At 45.1% G+C, this 19,248-nt stretch overlaps 1 protein-coding gene across 1 annotated transcript in view; it reads right to left on the reverse strand.

Moving 5' to 3' along the window:
* Nucleotides 1–2,765: 2,765 nt before the first annotated feature.
* The window catches only part of CRTC3 (CREB regulated transcription coactivator 3), a 108,239-nt gene continuing 91,756 nt past the window's right edge, over nucleotides 2,766–19,248 (reverse strand). Inside the window, exons 9-14 of the mRNA XM_023725962.1 lie at nucleotides 17,418–17,635; nucleotides 14,357–14,655; nucleotides 9,443–9,643; nucleotides 9,277–9,357; nucleotides 7,773–7,875; nucleotides 2,766–6,157 (exon numbers count right to left, since the gene is read on the reverse strand). Of these exons, the coding sequence (XP_023581730.1) occupies nucleotides 5,949–6,157; nucleotides 7,773–7,875; nucleotides 9,277–9,357; nucleotides 9,443–9,643; nucleotides 14,357–14,655; nucleotides 17,418–17,635 (1,111 nt within the window). The 3' untranslated portion in view covers nucleotides 2,766–5,948. The remainder of the gene's footprint in view (nucleotides 6,158–7,772; nucleotides 7,876–9,276; nucleotides 9,358–9,442; nucleotides 9,644–14,356; nucleotides 14,656–17,417; nucleotides 17,636–19,248) is intronic.

Here is a 19,248-nt window from a genome sequence, read left to right on the forward strand (position 1 = left end):
GCACCCAGGGATGGAAAACTTCTGTGAGCAGAGACTCCACACACGGAGCTGAGGCTGAACAATCGTGGGAACAATGGCTACAAGACAGGATGCGGAGAGTATAAACCTTGACAATGTCCAAATAGGAATTCACAAATTTGGGAGGAGGGGAAGGAGACAGGAAGTGGTAGTGAGTTCATTTCCTCGTCCTTGTCAAGAGATGTCATCTACAGTTGAATCGTATTTAAAGAATGAATCTGAAGGCTTACTGTTTTTCTTTCCCTTAGAGAAGTAATTTGGAAACATGGAAGAAGCATAATTATGTGCGGCTCAGAGATTTCTTTAGTTACATTTAAGTTTCCTTTTGTTCTGTTAAATTTAAATACTTTTTCTCAAGACAGCATGTATTGTATGAGCTCGGTTTTATAAAAATTTCTATCCATCTCCCTGCCCTTTTCTCTGAACCTGTGCATGAAGAGACGTTTAGATTGCTCTCCAGATGTCAACCCCAATTACTTCTGGGTGTGCTGGGTTTCCAGACCACTTTAAAATTTTATTCAGTGTTACTGAATTTCTTATAATGAGCACGCGTGATTTTTATAAACGAGGAGTCTTTTTCTTTTTAAACTAAAATGTATTTCTGGAAGAGGAAAAATCCAGCTCCTCTGCTGGACACTCGGACATGCCCCAGCTATCCATGCCCCAGGGCAGCCAGCACCTGGGTAGAGGGACAGAGACCTGGGCCTGCTCCACCAAGATTGTTCCCAGGACCCTCTCCCCGTGGGGTGAGGGGTGGAGCTCACCCCATTGGTGGTTCAGCAGCTTGGGGGCTGGAGGGGGAAGCGGGGGAAGGAAAAGTGTTGATATAGTTACCCAGGACCTGGGTCAGTGCTGTCATCTGCCCTGGAGGGATGGAGGGAAGGACTGTGCCCAGGATGCATTTTCGAGCCTGGGAATCGGAGGCTTGGCTGGCGGAGAGGCACCTGGAGGCCTTGAGTCAGGCTGATCTGGGTCAGATCCTCAGGCTTCTGCAGCTCAGCTGGGTGCTTTGAGCCTTTCTGGGCCTGTTTCCTCATCTGTAGGGCCCAGGAAGGTGGCCTGCCCCACTTTACTTTCAGGTTGCTATGAGGAACATGTGATGGGCAGTGTCTGGTATTTTCTAGTTGAGTGGTCACTAAGGACACTCAGTACTACATTCTAGCATCATAGGATTAAATTCTAACCAGCATAGCCGGGACCCCAGTCTAGATGCTAAATGTGAGAGGGCCAGGCAGCTCAGTCTGGCAGTACCTGGGTCCTAAAAGCCACTCTTATGTCCCTAGCTCCATCTAGTGCCTACACTGGGGCACAGCCAAGTATAACTGGCTGATTGTAAAACCAGTTTCCTTTCTTGCATATGGTACAACACTCATTGGGCAAAAATGGACCTAGATAAGATCAGCTTATTTCTCCCAGTACTAAGATTTGGCATTTCAAAATAAGGGCAGGAGGCCCTGACCAGACCAAATTCAGTATTTTTAAAGACTTGTGCATCCTGCCTTTGAAAGGGCAATAGATAAATACAGCAAATAATAGTTCCGTATGTATAATAATTGACACTTATGGAGTGTTTACTATGTGCTGGGCACATTTACTATGAGCTTTAATTCTGTGAATTCATTTTGCCTTCCACAACACTATGAGACAGGGATGCTTATGGTCCCATTTGATAGATGAGGGTGCTGAGGTGCACAGAGATTAAGCAAATCTTGTCACTCCACTAATTTCTGAGGGGAGGAAGAGGCTGCCCAGTGGGGCAGATGATGATGAGGGAGCCAGATAGGAGACAACTGCCTGGATTGAGGAGAGAGGAGGCCTCTGTTGAGGTCAGGTGAGGGCCTCGAGGAGAACAGAGGAGGCCTGGAATGTCTAGGGGAGGCAGGAGAGGATTGGGGTTATTAATCTTCTCTGGCAGTGGAAAAGCCGAGGCTCATCTTGAGTTGTGGGGGTCAGAGCATGGCAGAGGGCTGGGGGCTTGAGCTCAGGGCTGGAGGGTATCATGAGGCCATTAACCCAGTGGAGTAGGCCTTGAGGAAGGAAGTATGGCCAGGAGAGGATGGGCACCCTGAGAGAAGCGGTGGCTCAGGAAGTTAGGGTTAGAGATGGGATTTCTGAGTAAGATTTCATAAGCAGAATAGTCACCTTTCTGACAAGCGCTGGGTGTGGCTGAGGAAGTGGTTTCTGAAGGAGGCGTGAGGCTGTGTTGTAGGATAGGCTGTGAGTCCCACTGGGGCCATGGGGGCGGGGTGTAGAAAACAGGGCCCGTGTCAAAGCCTTGGGGAAGATGGGCAGAGGCCTGCAGGTCAGTACATGACAGTGGAGCAACTGGGGGCTGGAAGTGGCATCAGTGGCCTGAACCTCCTTTCCACCGGGGGCTTAAAGTGAGGGCAGGAGCAAGGGTTTGGAAGGGAGGCAGAACAGAGCCACCTCCAGGATGCCGTCTGTCCTTGGCACCTAGAGTTTCAAAGGAGCTGTGTGCCCCTACTTCTTTCTGAACTTCTCTAAGGGGCAGAGTGTGTCATAAGAACTCCTGACCTGCCCGGCGCAGGGCCAGAAACCCAGAAGGGCAGGTAGAACCGTGCAGGAAACAAGAGGAACGCTTTCCACCAATTCAACTCATTCACTGGGGATGAAGAAAACACCAGATGCAGGTACAACCTTATTGTGCGGCTTTTAATTACGAAACATGTAAAATGATGCATTATAAAACTTGGAAGCTACTTTATACAAATTCTGATCTTTAAATATTGTTTACAAGGGGATCTGGGAGTTAGGACACTGGCGGGAAGTCTGATTAGTTGATGTGATGGTCCCGTCCGCGAAGCCATGGAAATGGACTTGGAATCTGTGTATAAATCAGAAGAGCCAACTAGAGGCAGAACTGGAAAGGTCTTCAAACATGCAGATGAAGTTGAATACACAACATTTCAGCTCAGGTAATATACAGTAGACTTAGAAGAAACAAAACAGGACAAAGGAGAATTTATGCTGATCTTGACATGATCAAGAAAATTTTCTAACACCGTATGTCCTAAACACCACGCCCATACGGAAAGAAAAAAATGGAAAAACAGGTAAGTTTTTAGTTCCACACTGTGACTGCTAATACATGACAGTAGGACAGCACTTGATTCCTCGTGACAGGACTAAATATTGGAGAATCGGTTCTTCTGAAGTGAGTAGCTACTTCAAGTGCTGAGGACCACGATGGTGTGCTGCAGAGGGGGTAGTGAGTGCAAGCTGACCCGCTGAAGGGTGAGCGTGGCACCTGTCTGTGGGTGTGACCCAAAACCATCTACACAAAGTGGGTGTCATAATGCCCAAAACCTTCCAAAAGAAAAGATCTGACTGACGGACCTAAGGACAAACTGAATTCAGCACTAAACACACTGTCATTGTTACACTCCCCCGAACACATGGCTTCTCCTGGGAGGCTTGTTTCTCTGAGTCTCCTGGAGGATGCCCCACTGGGCCACTTGATCCTCGCTGCGCAGGCGTGAGGGTCTGCAGTTGTAAGGCGGGGCTGCTGTGCAGGCCAAGAAAGCTGGGACCCGACAGCGAGGCCGTGATGCTCAAGGGTAAAGGCACTGTGCAGAGGGTGGATCTGCGGGGCCCTCCTTTTTTCAAACCACAAAACCCTTACAGCATCATTACCACCCCCACCCCGCCTGAAAGGCCAGGTCAGGTTTCAGGGCCTCTGACACAGGAGAGGCAGCAAAGAGGGCTTCTTTCGGCACACTGGTGCATTGGCTACTGAGTTACAACGGGAGGCCTTTTTTCTTTAACGAAAAGTAACCCCGCCCTGAGATCTGAGTATGAAGGGGTCTGAAAGTTTCACTGGGAATGAAGATTAGGAAGGGGGAGGCCATAGCCCCTTCATGAACCGGAGCCCAGGCAAAGGGGGAGTCTGGTTTGGTTTCCTGATTCAATAGCTGGGATTCGGGCTAATGTGAACCAGGGATACCTGGGTTCCTGAGCAAGGTAGAGCAACCCACCACCAGGGTTATTTTAAAGATCAGAGATGTAGGTGGTCCTCTCTGAAGGCCAGAGAGAAACAGGATGAGGTCTGGGGAGCTAACCAGCCGAAGGTCTCATGAGACTCTTCTTGCCCTGAAGGACAGCAGTGTTCAGTTCAGGCCCCCCACCAGTGCAGCCTTGCTTCTCTGGGTGGGAGCAGCCCAGCCACCTTCAGCGACACTCCTGGCATCTCCTGGCAGGGCAGTGCCACCTGGGCAGGCAAAGCCCTCATCTTTCGTCTCTGTTTCAGGGTTCCTCCCCGCAACACCTGTCTTCCCATGCCCTCCTCCTACCCCCGTTGCCCAGACCCCTTCACTGTGGTGAGCTGTAGGCTTGTTTCCCTTTGTCCCCTTCAAACCCACCTGTCAGGTTTCCTGGTGGGGCTGGTCTAGCCTACATTAGCTGAGGCAGTGGCCAGGGGAGGCAAGCAGTGGTAGGAATCTGGTAAAACTATTTTATGATAAGGTATTAATGGCTAGTGGTGGTTTCATGAATTAGGCCTTTATTTTACTACTATTTCTTCAACCTCAAAGAATGAATCTTGAGTTAAGCAATTTAGAGTGGAACACGGATCTGAGAGGGAAGATCTTTCGGGTGGGGGCCTGGATCCCTCAGGTCCCAGCACCTGAGCAGCCTCAGTGTGCCCAGCCATTCTGGAGGCACTCAGAGTTTCTACCTTGAGGAGAATGGGGTGACCACTCTACCGTGGATTTGGTTACCTAGTGTTGAAAGCAAATTAAAGTGCGTGCTTAACCACAGGCTCAAATATTAGAAAAGCTAGAGCTCAGAGGAGGTTTGGCAGGGAGTGGGGGTGTCTAAAGATTTGACTGCCTCACAGCAAGGCAGATTCACTCATTCATTCATGCATTCAACAGGCATCGATGTAGCACCTATTCCATGCCAGGTACTTGATAGGTTCTATGGATTCAATGATGATATAAGGCACAGTCCTGCCCTCAAGGAGCTGATGGTCTAGTGGGGTTACATTAACTCTCCCGATCCACAGTGAAACAGCTCTAGGAGTGAATGAGAAGCTCAGGTGCTGGGTGGGCCTGATTCAGCCCTGCAGCCTTCTTCCCTCCAGCTGGTCTGTAGGAAGGAGGCCTGTGCTTGTCCGGAGCTTGTCCAGAAGATGTGTATCTCTGTGAGACACCTAAGCCCTATCTCTCCTTCTTCACCAGCCACAAGGAAGAGTGCTGTTCTCTTCAGCTTTATCCGTTGCTGGGGGACTTTTCAGTGACTGAATAGAATAATCTTTCTTTTCCTCCTGTCCATAAGGAAAAGGTGAACAGAAGCAGCAGAAAAGAGATTACAGACTGGGAGAAAACAAATTAGCATTCGGTTTGCCTAACTCAAGCCTATTCTGGGACTTGTGGTAAAAATTCTTCTTCCTATTGGATTTAAGGCATCTGAGAGAGCCACGGCACCTCGCCATGCCCTGGAATGCTCCAGCTCCAGCCAGTAACGCTCGGGGTAGGGAAAGCATCGTGGGGTTGTGGTACCGCTGCATGATGCTGAGCCAGCACCCTCAGGTCCGTGGCCCCTCACCGCTTCCACCTCCAAGTCCTTCCTTCAGTTGACATCAGTGGTTCTTAGCACTGCACAGTGCTGCCAAGGCCTCCTTACATGGTGTTTCCTACTTTTACACATCAGCTGGCTAAAGGTGAGATGGTCACGGAGATGAGCTGTCAAGTTCACCAGAAGCCCCCAAGCAGCCTGCGCCGTGGGCCTGAGAGATGGTGTGTAGCCCTGCAGTCTAGAATAAGTCATGGGAACTCATCTGGAAGCTTGGAGTATTGGAATTGGTTTGTTCCATGTCAGAAGCCCGAGATAACTACAGCCCAGGCGTACAGCTGGCTCCATTCTATTTTGGCTGTTTCAGAAATAAATTCTCCTGTTCTGCTCCATTCTGTTCACAGTCGGTCAGCTCGAAATGTCTCTTCAACAGAGGGGTCCAGCAGGCCCATGCTGGAGTCACTTAGCATGTTGAGTCTGTCCAGGGTCAGGGGTTCAATTTGGAGCTCGTCTTCCAATGGGAATGGATTGTCCACATTCAGGCTGACCTCAGGCATGCCTGCCAGCGCATTGCTGAGGTCTTTGAAGAGGCTGGTGCTCGAGTCTTCTGTAAGGAGCAGTGAGAGGGGAAAACAATGTGGATTAGGAAGCATTAGGGTCCCAGGCTACAGAAACCACGGCAGACCTTCTACTAAGAGAACACAACTGATGACAACCCCAAGAAACGCTCTTCTTGTCCTCTTCCCAGCCAGGACAGGGATCATCTGTGAAGTGACCACTCCCTGCAATCTATGTGCTTTCTGTCAGTTCCACAACTCTTGATTTTTATAGGCTCCCTTTCTTTGCATTGTCAAAACTGAAAATTTCAGCAAAGGCTTTTATCATCAGGCCCCTTCCCCACCACCTTACCGTCTCTGGGGCTGGACAGCTGCATGTCAAGAAGGTAAAGCTGAGCCAGGGGATCTTCACTTTTGGCTTTATATAACGTTACGTTGTGTGGAACTATTGCACAATAGCATTTGTAAAAATACAGCAAAAATAAAAACAGTAAAGAAGCTGAGGGGGTCTGTCATGGATTGAATTGTATCCCCCCAAAGTATGTGTATCAGTTTGGCTATGCCATAATTCCCAGTATTGTGTGATTGTCCACCATTTTGTCATCTGATGTGATTTCCCTATGTGTTGTAAATGCTATCACTATGATGTTAATGAGATGGATTGGTGGCAGTCATACTGATAAGATCTATACGATAGTGTCTTAAGTCAATCTCTTTTGAGATATAAAGGAAAAAAGCAAGCAGAGAGACGGGGGACCTCATATCACCAAGAAAGTAGCAACAGGAGCAGAGCGCGTCCTTTGGACCCAGGGTCCCTGTGCCTGAGAAACTTCTCAACCAGGGGAAGATTGATGACAAGGACCTTCCTCCAGAGCCGACAGAGACAGAAAGCCTTCCCCTGGAGCTGATATCCTGAACTTGGACTTGTAGCCTACTAGACTGTGAGAGAATAAATTTCTCTTTGTTAAAGTCATCCACTTGTGGTATTTCTGTTATAGCAGCACTAGATGACTAAGACAGGGTCCAAGGCACAACAATTGGTCTCTATTTGCCTAGAGCAACAGAGGAAGAAGTCAGGAATAGGAGGAGGAAATGGAACATGTGGCTAATTGCCTCCTCTGCCATGAGACCAGACCTGGATGGTGCCCGGCTACCATTACTGAACATTCTGATCAAAGATTCTATTGAAGAATTCTGCTCAAAAGGGGGAAAATACAGAGCAGAATTACAAATTCTCATGGACTCCAGACTTCCTGGTGCCACAGAGGCTGGATGAACCCCTGAAACTACTGCCCTGAGATAATCTTTAAACCTTAAACCAAAAATATCCCCTGAAGTCTTCTTGAAACCAAACAACAGTTTAGCTTAACTAGTAGAAAATATCTGCCTTGAGCATTATGCTCTTTTGAGAACTATCTATATGGGATCGAGGTGACAACAGCTACTTGAAAGATTAGATAGGAACCTTAGGAGGCAGTGAGTTTATGTTAATGGGAGAGGAACAACTCAGAAAAGGAGGGTGAGAATGGTTGCACAACTCAGAGAATGTAATCAGTGTCACTGAATTGTACATGTAGAAACAGTTGAATCGGTGTATGTTTTACTGTGTGTATTCTCAACAACAAAAGAAGATTAAAAAAAAAAAAGCTGAGGGTCCCCACTCACCTGTCAGGATGGTGTTTGGGAAGCTCCCACAGTTGGGATACAGGTTTGGTCTTAAATAAAGTGAGTCCTGCGGTTCTCGGTGACCTTGTTGCAACAGGGGCACCTAGAAACATCAAAGGTCACGGGGTAAGGAACTATCTCTGCTTCTGAGGAGTGACTGAATTGAGTCATGCAATGTGCTCCCAGAGCAAAAGCAAGACACGAGAAATGTCTTCTACCCCTTTCTTTCTAGAACCCACAGTACTCTGCTGTTGTACTAATGTACACAGGATCTTCTCCTCAGCAGGCAGGTGCGGGGTAGGGAGGGGTTTCTGAGGTCCACAGTGCAGGCAGCTTGTCCCAGCTCACACACTGCCTGGCCCACTGAGCCATTCTGGGAGGAGCCAGCAGCTTCTGCAGGCCCTCTGCGGGACTCACACACCCTTCCTCCTCATCCACATGGAGCCCTTCTGGAAACGACCATTTGTGGAAACCCTTGAAAGGCTTTGTCTGTAGCCAAGGAAGTGATGGGCTCTTCTTCTGTTTGGTTTCTAGAAAAACAAGAAAGTAGAACCCCTTCCTCCTTGCACTCGGAGGAAGGAACCTCAGACCCTGTCATCGGGCAATCTACTCTGCAGGACACGGCCTCTGTGACGGCTGGTTAGAACTGCGGCTTACTATATGTGCCTTGCCTGAAATTAAGTTTCCAAACATTTGAAAAATGTCTCAGAAGAAGCTCCCATCATTTTTCAGGGAGACACTGACTCTCACCTAGACTAAAATGGCCTTTCCAGAAAATGGGAAGGCAAAGACTATTGTTCTGATCACTAGGCTTCACTTAGAAAATCTCTGCCTTCATTAGTATTATTAGGTTCTAGAAAGTGTACAACCCTCCCTTGTCTCCATCCATCTTGCAGCCCAATCCACACTTACTAAACACTATAAAATCTAGGGATACTGAAATAGTTAGTGATAGGGAAAAACTCAGAAATAAAAGAAAACGGCTAAGTGAGAATATCTTATAGAGAGACCTCCCCCGCATCACACCTCCCTCAGAACCCAGTTCTCCTAAGAGGCCCCACACTGTGGTGGGTACACTTACTTGGCCTGCAGGCAAAGCCCTGTGCCACTTTCTAACTCAGCTGCTGGGATAAGCCACTGCCCCTCCCTGTGCCTCAGTTTCCTCAACATGAAGGGATGGATTAATTGACAGCTATGGTCCTCTCCAGCACTGATGATTCTACAACTCTGTGACTGGAGTGTCAGCAACAAGCCTCCTACCACTTGTTCAAACAGTTCCTTGGCTGAGGGCTGACAAGAAATAAGGCAGCCAGCACTCACCTTTAGGGACAGGAAAGATTCAAGGCACTGCCGGTCACAGAACACACCTGAAGTCAGGGAACTGAAGCATCGAGTCTATTTGGTTGTGGGCTCTATACAGTGAACAGCCTAAATGGTGCCGCTTATGCACCAAAGAAGAGGAAGGCATAAGGGTGAGACACACTTTTGTGCCAAGACCACGTACCTGCTGAGGAAAAGCCAGGCCTGCCCTCACGGACTGCTGGTCAAAGCCCACATCTGGAAAGAAGCTGGTCAAAGATGAGCCCTTCAGGGAATAAGGAGGTGACCATTTAGCTTGGGACTCAGCAAAGTAAGGGCACCTCCTCACCATTGCTCCTGTTAGGGCTTACCTGGGACGTGAGGAGCTGGAAGTCCGACTGGGGCAGTGCTGAGACCGCCTGGGGCGGCTGAGCTGGGGGCTCCTGGGCTCGGGGCTGCTGGAGAAGAGGCCGGGGGAGCTCCTGGGGCGTGGGGTAAGGGGGCGGCGGGGACACTTGGGCTTGAGCTTCTGTGGGCAGGAAGGAAAGCGGGCTTTGATCTGAGGGCACCATCTGTAACCAAATAAACAAAGGCACTAATTGGCTTATCTTCTGAGTTCCCAGGAGCGGGTCCATTTGGATTAGGAAATGTCAAAAGTGAGGAAAAAGCCAGAGTTTTTTACACTGTGGTATTTTATGCTGTGCTCTGAGAAGCCTTTTTTTGCTCCTTTAAAGTATATCTCATCTCCTGAAGTTCACGCTTCAGCCAAAGATTAGACAGGTCTATAAAACAAACAATAACACGCTCAAGGAATGTGCTTCTTAGTTCAATCATGTATATGAGGCCAAAAGGGCAACATCTGCCCAAAAGCAATGGCAAGAAGGCAGGAAGGGACAGGAATAATGGACAGATGGAAATGGGGAATTGCAGCATGGAAGTGGAGGGTGTTGACATATTGCAGGGATTGTAACCAGTGTCACAAAACAATTTGTGTATAAAGTGTTGAATGAGAAACTAATTTGCTCTGTAAAGTTTCACCTAAAGCACAACAAAAAGAAAAAAAAAATACCAATGACTAGGCCTTAAAAAAAAAAGAAAAATCTCAAATCTCACTTCCCCACAAAGCATGTCCCATTCAAGGACAATTTCTGTTGTCTTAAAAAACAAAACAAAAAACAACCAATTTAGCCAGTTCAAGTTTTCTTAGCAAAAATCATGTTTGTTTTCTTTTAGAACCATCATTTCTGGTTAAAGATGGCAGACTGAAAAGGGTATTTAGCCCTGCTCTTTATGAAACTCTACTAAAACACTAAGAAAAGACACTAAAATGACATTAAAGAACAATAAACATTAATACACAACACTAAAATAATAAACAGCACTAAACTCATAATAAACAACATGAGGACAAAGATAATAGGAGAAAATGGCAACACAATTTGGAAAATGAAAAGTAGATGGATAAATGGTAACTGGCTTAGCAGAGCCAAGAGAGCTGAATAATAAGCTGGCAGAGGGGAAAACCAAGCGGTAATCTGATTTACATCACAGGATCCCTCAGGTCTCTGGGACTGGGGACAGCAGGCAGCAGGGAATGAAGATGGGGTAGAAGTAAGGAAGATCTCTTCCAAGTTTATTTAAGCAGTTAGCTTTGCCTCCCAGGTGTTGCTGTGCATCGGCCCCTCCCTCCCCGCCACCTGACCAGAGACTGGAAAGTTACACTCTGAAGAGAGTAAAACTAAAACTAAAAACAGGGAACACCAGACCAGACCCCTGAGGGTGGACGCACTCTATAGGGTTTATGAGAAAGCTCACTTAGCAAATCTTGAGGTCCTCCTTCCCTCCTTTTTTCCCAACTTGGCTCCCAGAATGCTGGCACCCAGGCACATACCCAGGCGCAAGATTGGAATAGCATCCTTTGGGGATTCTGACCAACTTGAGAGAAATCCTAAAATTTGTGACATCAGTGGTTTCCTTGCTAGGTCACTCTCCAATGAAAATCACCCTCAGTGAGCCCACCCATGTACGCAGAGCTTCCAAACAGCTTTTTAGTGTCTTATTCTTAAGTATGTGCAGAGTGCCAAGGATCAGCAGATTGTGAGGAAAGCATCTGGCATGAAAGTCAGAGATCAAAGCAGACATATGGAGAAAAGAACTTGGAGAAATCTATGCAGGAAGTAGCTGTCAAAAAAAGCAAAATCAAAACTATCATTATAATATTTAGATTATTTTAAAAATTTTTATCTGTTAGAGATACATATTTAAATATTTGCAATATGTATCTCTGTATATTTTTTGAAAGTATGGGTATGGATGAAATTAGATTATAAAAATATCAATAATTGTTAAGGCTGGATGATGGATACAGGAGGATTCATTCCACTTTTTCTACTTTTATGTAATTTGAAAAATTTCCATTATGAAAAGTAAAAATAAATCTGAATAAAAATTACTAATAAAAATCTCAGAGAGATAAAGGATGATACTGTATCCATGAAACAAGTGTGATGCTATAAAAAAGGAACATTAAGAGAAAAAAAAGAACTCTTAGAAATTTAAAAGTATGAGAGTAGAAATAAAAAAAACCTCAATAGACGAGCTGGAAGATAAAGTTGAGAAATTCTTCCAGAAAGTAGAGCAAAAAGACAGGTGGAAAGGAGGAGGGGGAAAAAAAAGAAGGAAAGAAAGGGAGTTAGAAGATCAGCCTAGGACATCTAATATCCACACAACAGGAGTTCCAGAAAGAAAGAGCAGAAAAAATTAAAAAGAAGAAATCACTGAAGAAATAATTAAAGAAAATTCCCTAGAACTGAAGGATACGTATTTTCAAATTGAAGGAACCCACCAAATATCCAGGTCAATAGATGAAAACTGATTCATGCCAAGCCATGTTATCTTGAAGTCTCAGAACACTGGGGACCAAAAGAAGCTTCTACAAGCTTCCAGAGGAAAAAAGGATACTTCATACAAAGTATCAAGAATCAGTATGGCATGGGATTTCTCAGTAGCAACTCTAAAAACTAAAAGGCAATGGATCAATACCTTCAAAATTCCAAGGGAAAATGATTTTAAATTTAGAATTCTATACCCTGCCATATTATCAATTAAATGGACAGTAGACTAAAGACCCACTACCCATCAGTCAGTCTGTCATACTGTGGTGGCTTGTGTGTTGCTGTGATGCTGGAAACCAACAGGGTCATCATGGTGGACAAAGTTTTAATGGAGTTTCCAGACTAAGACAGACTAGGAAAAAAGGCCTGGTAATCTACTTTCAAAAATTAGCCAAGGAAAACCTTATGTATCACAACAGAACATTGTCTGACTTGCTTACTTTGGATATGTCATCAGAAGGGATCAATTGCTAGAGGAGGACATCATGAGGGTGAGGGAGAGCCTCAGTGAGATGGATTGGCACAACAGTTGCAGTGATGGACTCAAATATACCAGCAATCATAAGCATGACATAGTTCTGGGCAATGACTTATTCTGTTGTACATAAGGTTGCCAGGAGTTGGAGGCAAATCAATGGCATCCATCCACCCATCCATCTATCTTTCTAGACATTTTTCAGTCATACAGGATCACATGTACTCTTTCTTGTAAAGCGACTGGAGAACTTGTAATTAAACGTCTTGAGGGGAGAGCTACCCAACTCTCTTCAAGGGTTTGGGGTTGAATTAGTAATACACACATAGAAAACCAGGCTAACCAAAACAGCAAGATATTTATTAACTCCCAGGAGAAAAAAAGAAAAGTTCATTTTGTTATTTCATAGTATACTATGTGGTACAACTCTGAGTACATTATTGTTACTGTGGAAACACTCAACATTGAGTATTGCTCTAATCAAAATTATAATAAACTATATTGTAAAGATGGGCAGGGAGGAAGTGTGTGTGTGCGCGTATGTGTGTGATGGGGCTCGGGGAAAAGGTGAAAGAGAATTAAATCTTAACCTTCCACAGTAGGATGTCATTAGATAATGCCTAACACTGAAAAATCTAGAATAACCAAAATAAGCTTGAAATAACATGAAGGTTATACTGAAGGGATGAGCTAAGATGGCTGAAAGCAGCCATCCCTAAGCAGTGAGAAATACAGTTAGTGGGGCAGGGGAAGACAGCGGCTATTTCATAACAAGCTTTTCAGAAAAACTATTTGAGTCTTTAAACTATGTGCTGCATAACACTAATTTAAAAAAAATTACAAATCACAAAAATCAAAACATCTAAAAGAGAGGATACAGTTCCTTTAAAATGTAGCTAGGAGGCAAGAATAACAGTTTTTCTATCCTGTAAAACAATCTTGCAAAATAAAATTAAAATTAAAGGCAAAATAATATACAATTTAAGGCAATCCAATAACGTAAAAAGAACCATCAAAAAACAATTATGAAATGCCTTCTCACGCCCCCCCCCAAACAGATGACTCATATAACTAAGATCCCGAGCTAGTAAGAGGCAAAGAGTGACTAATAACTAGGTCTTCTAACTCCTTCCGTTGTGCTCTGTCAACTCCACCTTGCCAAGACATTACTCATTTATAGAGAAGTGGTGAGTAGTTAATGATGCTATAATGTATCTAAGGAGTGACCAATAGGTTAAAAATACATTCATTGATGATTACGGTAAGGAGAACCACCCAGAGTTTAGAGTAAAAAAAAGTCAACAAGTCAAAATAGGAAGTTTCAACCCCTGCATTTCTGTAACAGGCTCATGACTTCAAAATGTGTCTCTTCCTAAATGGACTTCTTTCAGTCATTTTATAGAGACACAATCCTTATTATACCTAATATTTGATAAGCAATAAAGGTACTGTTTCTAAGGAAGAGGGCTAATCAATTTCAAAGCCTCAAGAAGATATTAAATGTCTTCTTTGGCTTTCTCCTGTGGCTTAAAGTACTGATAGAGTCAATTACTGATTTTCCATTCCAATTTTAAAATCTTAACCTGGTGTCCCTTAACCACCTTGGACGTATCTGGACTGGTTCCTCTATACCCTACCCTTTTCCCCACCCCAAGTTCATGAGGTGCAGTGACTGCAAACTGTTCAATATTTGCTTAAGAGTAACCAAGACAGCAAACTCACTACTAGAAAATCATTAATGCATTCTAAACTACTCACACTTCTGTTCTCCCTGATTTCACATTTGAGAACCAACTGCATTTGAGACCTCATGGATGCTTAGTGCAATGGACCTAATCCAGAATAACCCAGAGAAGGAAAGCAATTCCTCTAAACTTCAGTCTGTTTAATTGTAGTTTTGTTGTTTTGTTTTTTACCTGGGAGGCAGGATATGGGTTCAGTGGGCTAGTTGAAGAGAGCTGTCTGTTGAAACCCTGGTGTGCTTCATGGCCAGGAGAAAGCGTGAGAGGGCTGACGGGAGGCTGCCTCCGCCGAGAGGGGCCACTCAGGTTTGTGGTGGGAAGGGATGGGTTGCTACGGGAAAATGAACGGAGCGAAGGGTGAAGAGCAGAGGTGCTGGGGGCGGATGTCTGCAGGTGGCTATTCAGGGAGGAGGAAAGCACTGTTGTATTGAGTGTGGCTTGGATGGAGGGGTTACTGCGAGAACTCTGGAGACCTAGAAGACAACAAATCCACAAGTTATTTGTCATAATTTCAGAATACATCTTTTTTTCCCCAAAGATTAAAGGAAACTTCCTATTATCCATATTTGAATACTATCCTACACGTAAAGGGGCTCCTGGGCAAATCTCCTACGGAAAATGTATCAGGTGGACCAACAGCAAGGAAAAGGTGCACCCGTACTGAGAGAGATGGTGCCATCAAGATGAGAATCATTTCTTCCCAAGGGGAATGCGATCATGTAAACAACTGCTGAGAGCAGGACTGCGCAGCAGGGGTGCCATGTTCAACTCCACCCCAGGGAAAGTATCCCAGGGCTGTACACAATTCTCTTTGGAGTAGCTGAACACCTCTGTCCTAAGCACACCGCCTGGTCCTCTGCTGCCTTTGGAGAACATCCTTTCACTGAGAGCTGTAGCTGTCGGGAAGCTGCCTCAGTGGACCCTTTAAATACCCTTCATGAACCATGGAGCCATAGGAAGGGACATACCCCATATCTCCTGCCCCAGCATTCCTCTCTGTTTTCCAGACTGCTGGGAAATTGTTCATCATAGTCTATTCCAACTCAAGGAAAAGGAAGTTTTGTTTAATTTGGGGCAGGGGGTGAATTTTAGCATAAGCCTCCATGGTGGCACAGTGATTAAGAACTCAGCTGCTAACCAAAAGATTAGCGGTTTGAATTTACCAGCCACTCTCTGGAAACTCTATGCGGCAGCTCTACTCTGTCCTAAAGGGGTGCTATGAGTCGGAATTCAACTTGACGGCAATGGGTTTTTTTGGTTTTCCATGGCAGAGGTTCCCAGCCACTGTGTCAATCCATCTCATTGAGGGTCTTCCTCTTTTTCGCTGACCCTCTACTTTATGAAGCGTGATGTCCTTCTCCAGGGACTGGTCCCTCCTGATAACATATCCAAAGTATGCGAGACGAAGTCTTGCCATCCTTGCTTCTAAGAAGCATTCTGGCTGTAACTTTTCCAAAAAAAATTTTATGCGTTCTTCTGGAAGTCCATGGTATATTCAATATTCTTCGCCAACACCATAATTCAAAGGCATCAATTCTTCTGTCTTCCTTATTCATTGTCCAGTCTCATGCATACGAGACGACTGAAAGCACCATGGCTTGGGTCAGGCATACCTTAGTCCTGAAAGTGACATCTTTGCTTTTTAACACTTTAAAGAGGTCTTTTGCAGCAGATTTGCCCAATGCAATAAGTTGTTTGATTTCTTGACTGCTGCTTCCATGGGCGGTGATTGTGGATCCAAGTAAAATGAAATCCTTGACAACTTCAATCTTTTCTCCATTTATCATGATTTTGCTTATTGGTCCAGTTGTGAGGATTTTTGTTTTCTTTATGTTGAGGTGTAATCCACACTGAGACTGTGGTCTTTGATCTTCATCAATAAGTGCTTCATCAGTAAGTGCTTCAAGTCCTCTTCACTTTCAGCAAGCAAGGTTGTGTCATCTGCATATCGCAGGTTGTTAATGGGTCTTCCTCCAATCCTGATGCCACGTTCTTCTTCATATAGTCCAACTTTTTGGATTATTTGCTCAGCATACAAATTGAGTAAGTATGGTGAAAGGATACAACCCTGATGCACACCTTTCTTAACTTTAAACCACGCGGTATCCCCTTGTTCTGTTTGAACGACTGCCTCTTGGTCTAAGTACAGGTTCTTCATGAGCACAATTAAGTGTTCTGGCATTCCCATTCTTCAAAATATTATCCATAATTTGTTATGATCCACACAGTCGAATGCCTTTACATAGTCAATAAAACACAAGTAAACATCTTTCTGGTATTTTCTACTTTCAGCCAAGATCCATCTGACACCAGCAATGATATTCCTTGTTCCACGACCTCTTCTGAATCCGGTTTGAATTTCTAGCAGTTCCTTGTCGATGTACTGCTGTAACTGCTTTTGAATGATCTTCAGCTAAATTTTACTTGTATGTGATATTAATGATATTGTTCGATCATTTCCGCATTTGTTGGATCACCTTTCTTTGGAATGGGTACAAGTATAATATGGATCTCTTTCAGTCAGTTGGCCAGGTAGCTGTCTTCCAAATTTCTTGGCATAGTCAAGTGAGCACTTCCAGTACTGCATCCATTTGTTGAAACATCTTAATTAGTACTCTGTCAATTCCTGGAGACTTGCTTTTCGCCAGTGCCTTCAGTGCAGCTTGGACGTCTTCCTTCAGTACTACTGGTTCTTAATCATATGCTACCTCCTGAAATGGCTCAATGTTGACCAATTCTTTTTGGTACAGTAACTCTGTGTATTCCTTTCATCTTCTTTCGATGCATTGTTTAATAGAGATTACAGCCTTGGAAACCCTATGGGGCAGTTCTACTCTGTCCTATAGGGTTGCTATGAGTCAGAATCAACTTGACAGCAATCTTTTTTTTTTTTTTTTTTAAGATAGATCTCTAATTATAAAATAGCCTCATATGTTGATAAGAGTCATTGTTTAGCTGACACAGAATGAACCCTTACTTCCTAACTCCCAAATCTGATTCCCCAAGCCCCCTGGACACAAAGGCTAGAGAAGACAATGAAGAACAAGGTTCAGCAGAGCTGCTCCGGAGCTCATCAGATCCACAGAAACAGAATCACCAAGCAAATGTTATCTCCAGCTCAGGTGCAGTAACTTTCACTCAGCGATCCACTGAACAGGCCACATGGCTAGGGACTGTCTATGATTAAGCCACCAGGGGACACAGCCAAGGTCCTCACGGAGCACAGCATACGTACCAGAGGAGTTTCTTATCTCCAAGTGAGTCATAGCAGCTGGGAGGTTGCCCACACTATTCCCCATACTCATACTCCCAAAGAGGTGGTCACCAGTGTCCAGGGAGGTTGGCAGGGGTGCCGAGTAATGGAGGTTGGTTAGATCTGGCAATGACCCCCCAGTGTTCAAGGTTCCCAGAAAGGATGAGAGGCCTATGTTTTGACTGCTATGTGGAAAGGCACTGAAAAAAGAAAGATAAGAATTACTTTAAAAAATGCATTTGGTTGTTGGGAAATACTACATGTATGATACATTGTAAAAAAAAACCCAAAACAGTTAAGTATCTAAGTTCTAGTGTAGGCTCTGCCTCTCCCTTGCTCTGAGAACTTGGGTCCTTGGCTTAACTTCTCTGAAGGACAATTTCCTTACTTGTTACATTGGGCTAATGATGATATTTATGCCCATTTTACAGGAATGTTTTCCAGACCAGATTGGATTATGGATGCAAAAGTACTTTGAAAATTATAAAGCACTATATGAAATGTGGAAGGAGCTCTGGTGGCATAGTGGTTTAAAGCGCCACTCAGCTGCTAACCAAAGGTCGGTAGTTCGAACCCACCTGCCACTCCTCAGGAGAAAGATGTGGCAGTCTGCTTCTGTAAAGATTACAGCCTTGGAAACCCTATGGGGCAGTTCTACTCTGTTCTATAGGGTCGCTATGAGTCTGAATTCACTCAATGGCAGTGGGTTTGGTTCTTTTATTATAAAATGTAAGCCACAGCTTTATATTTACGAGGTTCTTTTTGCTGGATTTCTAAATTATCTTTTTCTCCCCATATCCCCCTCCCCCCAAAAAAAGTATCTCATGGCAACTAGTCCCTTCCAAGATGTATTTTTTCAATTACAGTCTTCACAAACTGTAAAGTGAGAGAGATGCTGCCATTCATTCATCACACTCTGCTCATCAAGTGCCAGGCACCAGGCTAAGCTGGAGGGATGGTGATGAATGAACAAGGTGCGTGTATCCACGGCTAGGCCTGCTCTGACATTTGCAGGCCTGGGGCAAGAGTACAAGTGGAGGCCCGTATACCATCTGTTTAAATTTTTAAAAGTTATAAATCAAATGTATAAACTCTTAAATGAAATATGTTCCATTTTTTGATCTTGACAAATTACACCTTCACAGGAGTCTGGAAGGCCAGGTTCAAACTGAGAATTCTCAGGCTCCTTGGGGTTCTGGGGCAGAATGTACAGGCGAGGCAGCCCCCAGTCCCAGTCCACCCCCTTCTCTCCCCATCCGAAGCTTTGTTCTGCTTTGCAGTACATGCATGTGGCGACCCAGCCTACGCAGCCAAGCTCTGTCACACCCCCACATGCCCTCGGGCCACCCGTCAGACTGAGGGTGTATATATTGGTGGTTTGTCCCCTTTGGCCTCTAGCCCAGGTCTGAGGGGGTACTGTTCTGGAGTTCACAGACAGGCAGGAGAGACAGACTGGTAAAGCAAGCAAGTGCAATATGGTCAGATGCCCACTGCCCCAGGTCTGAGAAGGGGGCGGGTGTATAACCAGTAGGTACAAGTGACACTGGGGCACAAAAGTAGGAGTTGTCAATGTTGGAGATAGGTTGGGGAGGGGAAGACTTTACCAAGGACATGACACAGTGTGTTCATGGAACTGCAAGTAGTTTGGCAAGACTGAGGTGTCAGGTGTAGGAGCCGAGCGTGGGCAAGCGAGGGTAGCAGGAGATGAGGTGGGCGAGGCAGGTGGGAGAGGAAACAAGAGGGCGAGATAACATGCTGCTGTAGAGTCTGGACTTGAGACTGGGGAATCAGGGAGCTGGGTGTAAGTTAGAGG

Source organism: Trichechus manatus, unplaced genomic scaffold, assembly GCF_000243295.1.
Source record: "Trichechus manatus latirostris isolate Lorelei unplaced genomic scaffold, TriManLat1.0 scaffold00009, whole genome shotgun sequence".
NCBI lineage: Eukaryota > Metazoa > Chordata > Mammalia > Sirenia > Trichechidae > Trichechus > Trichechus manatus.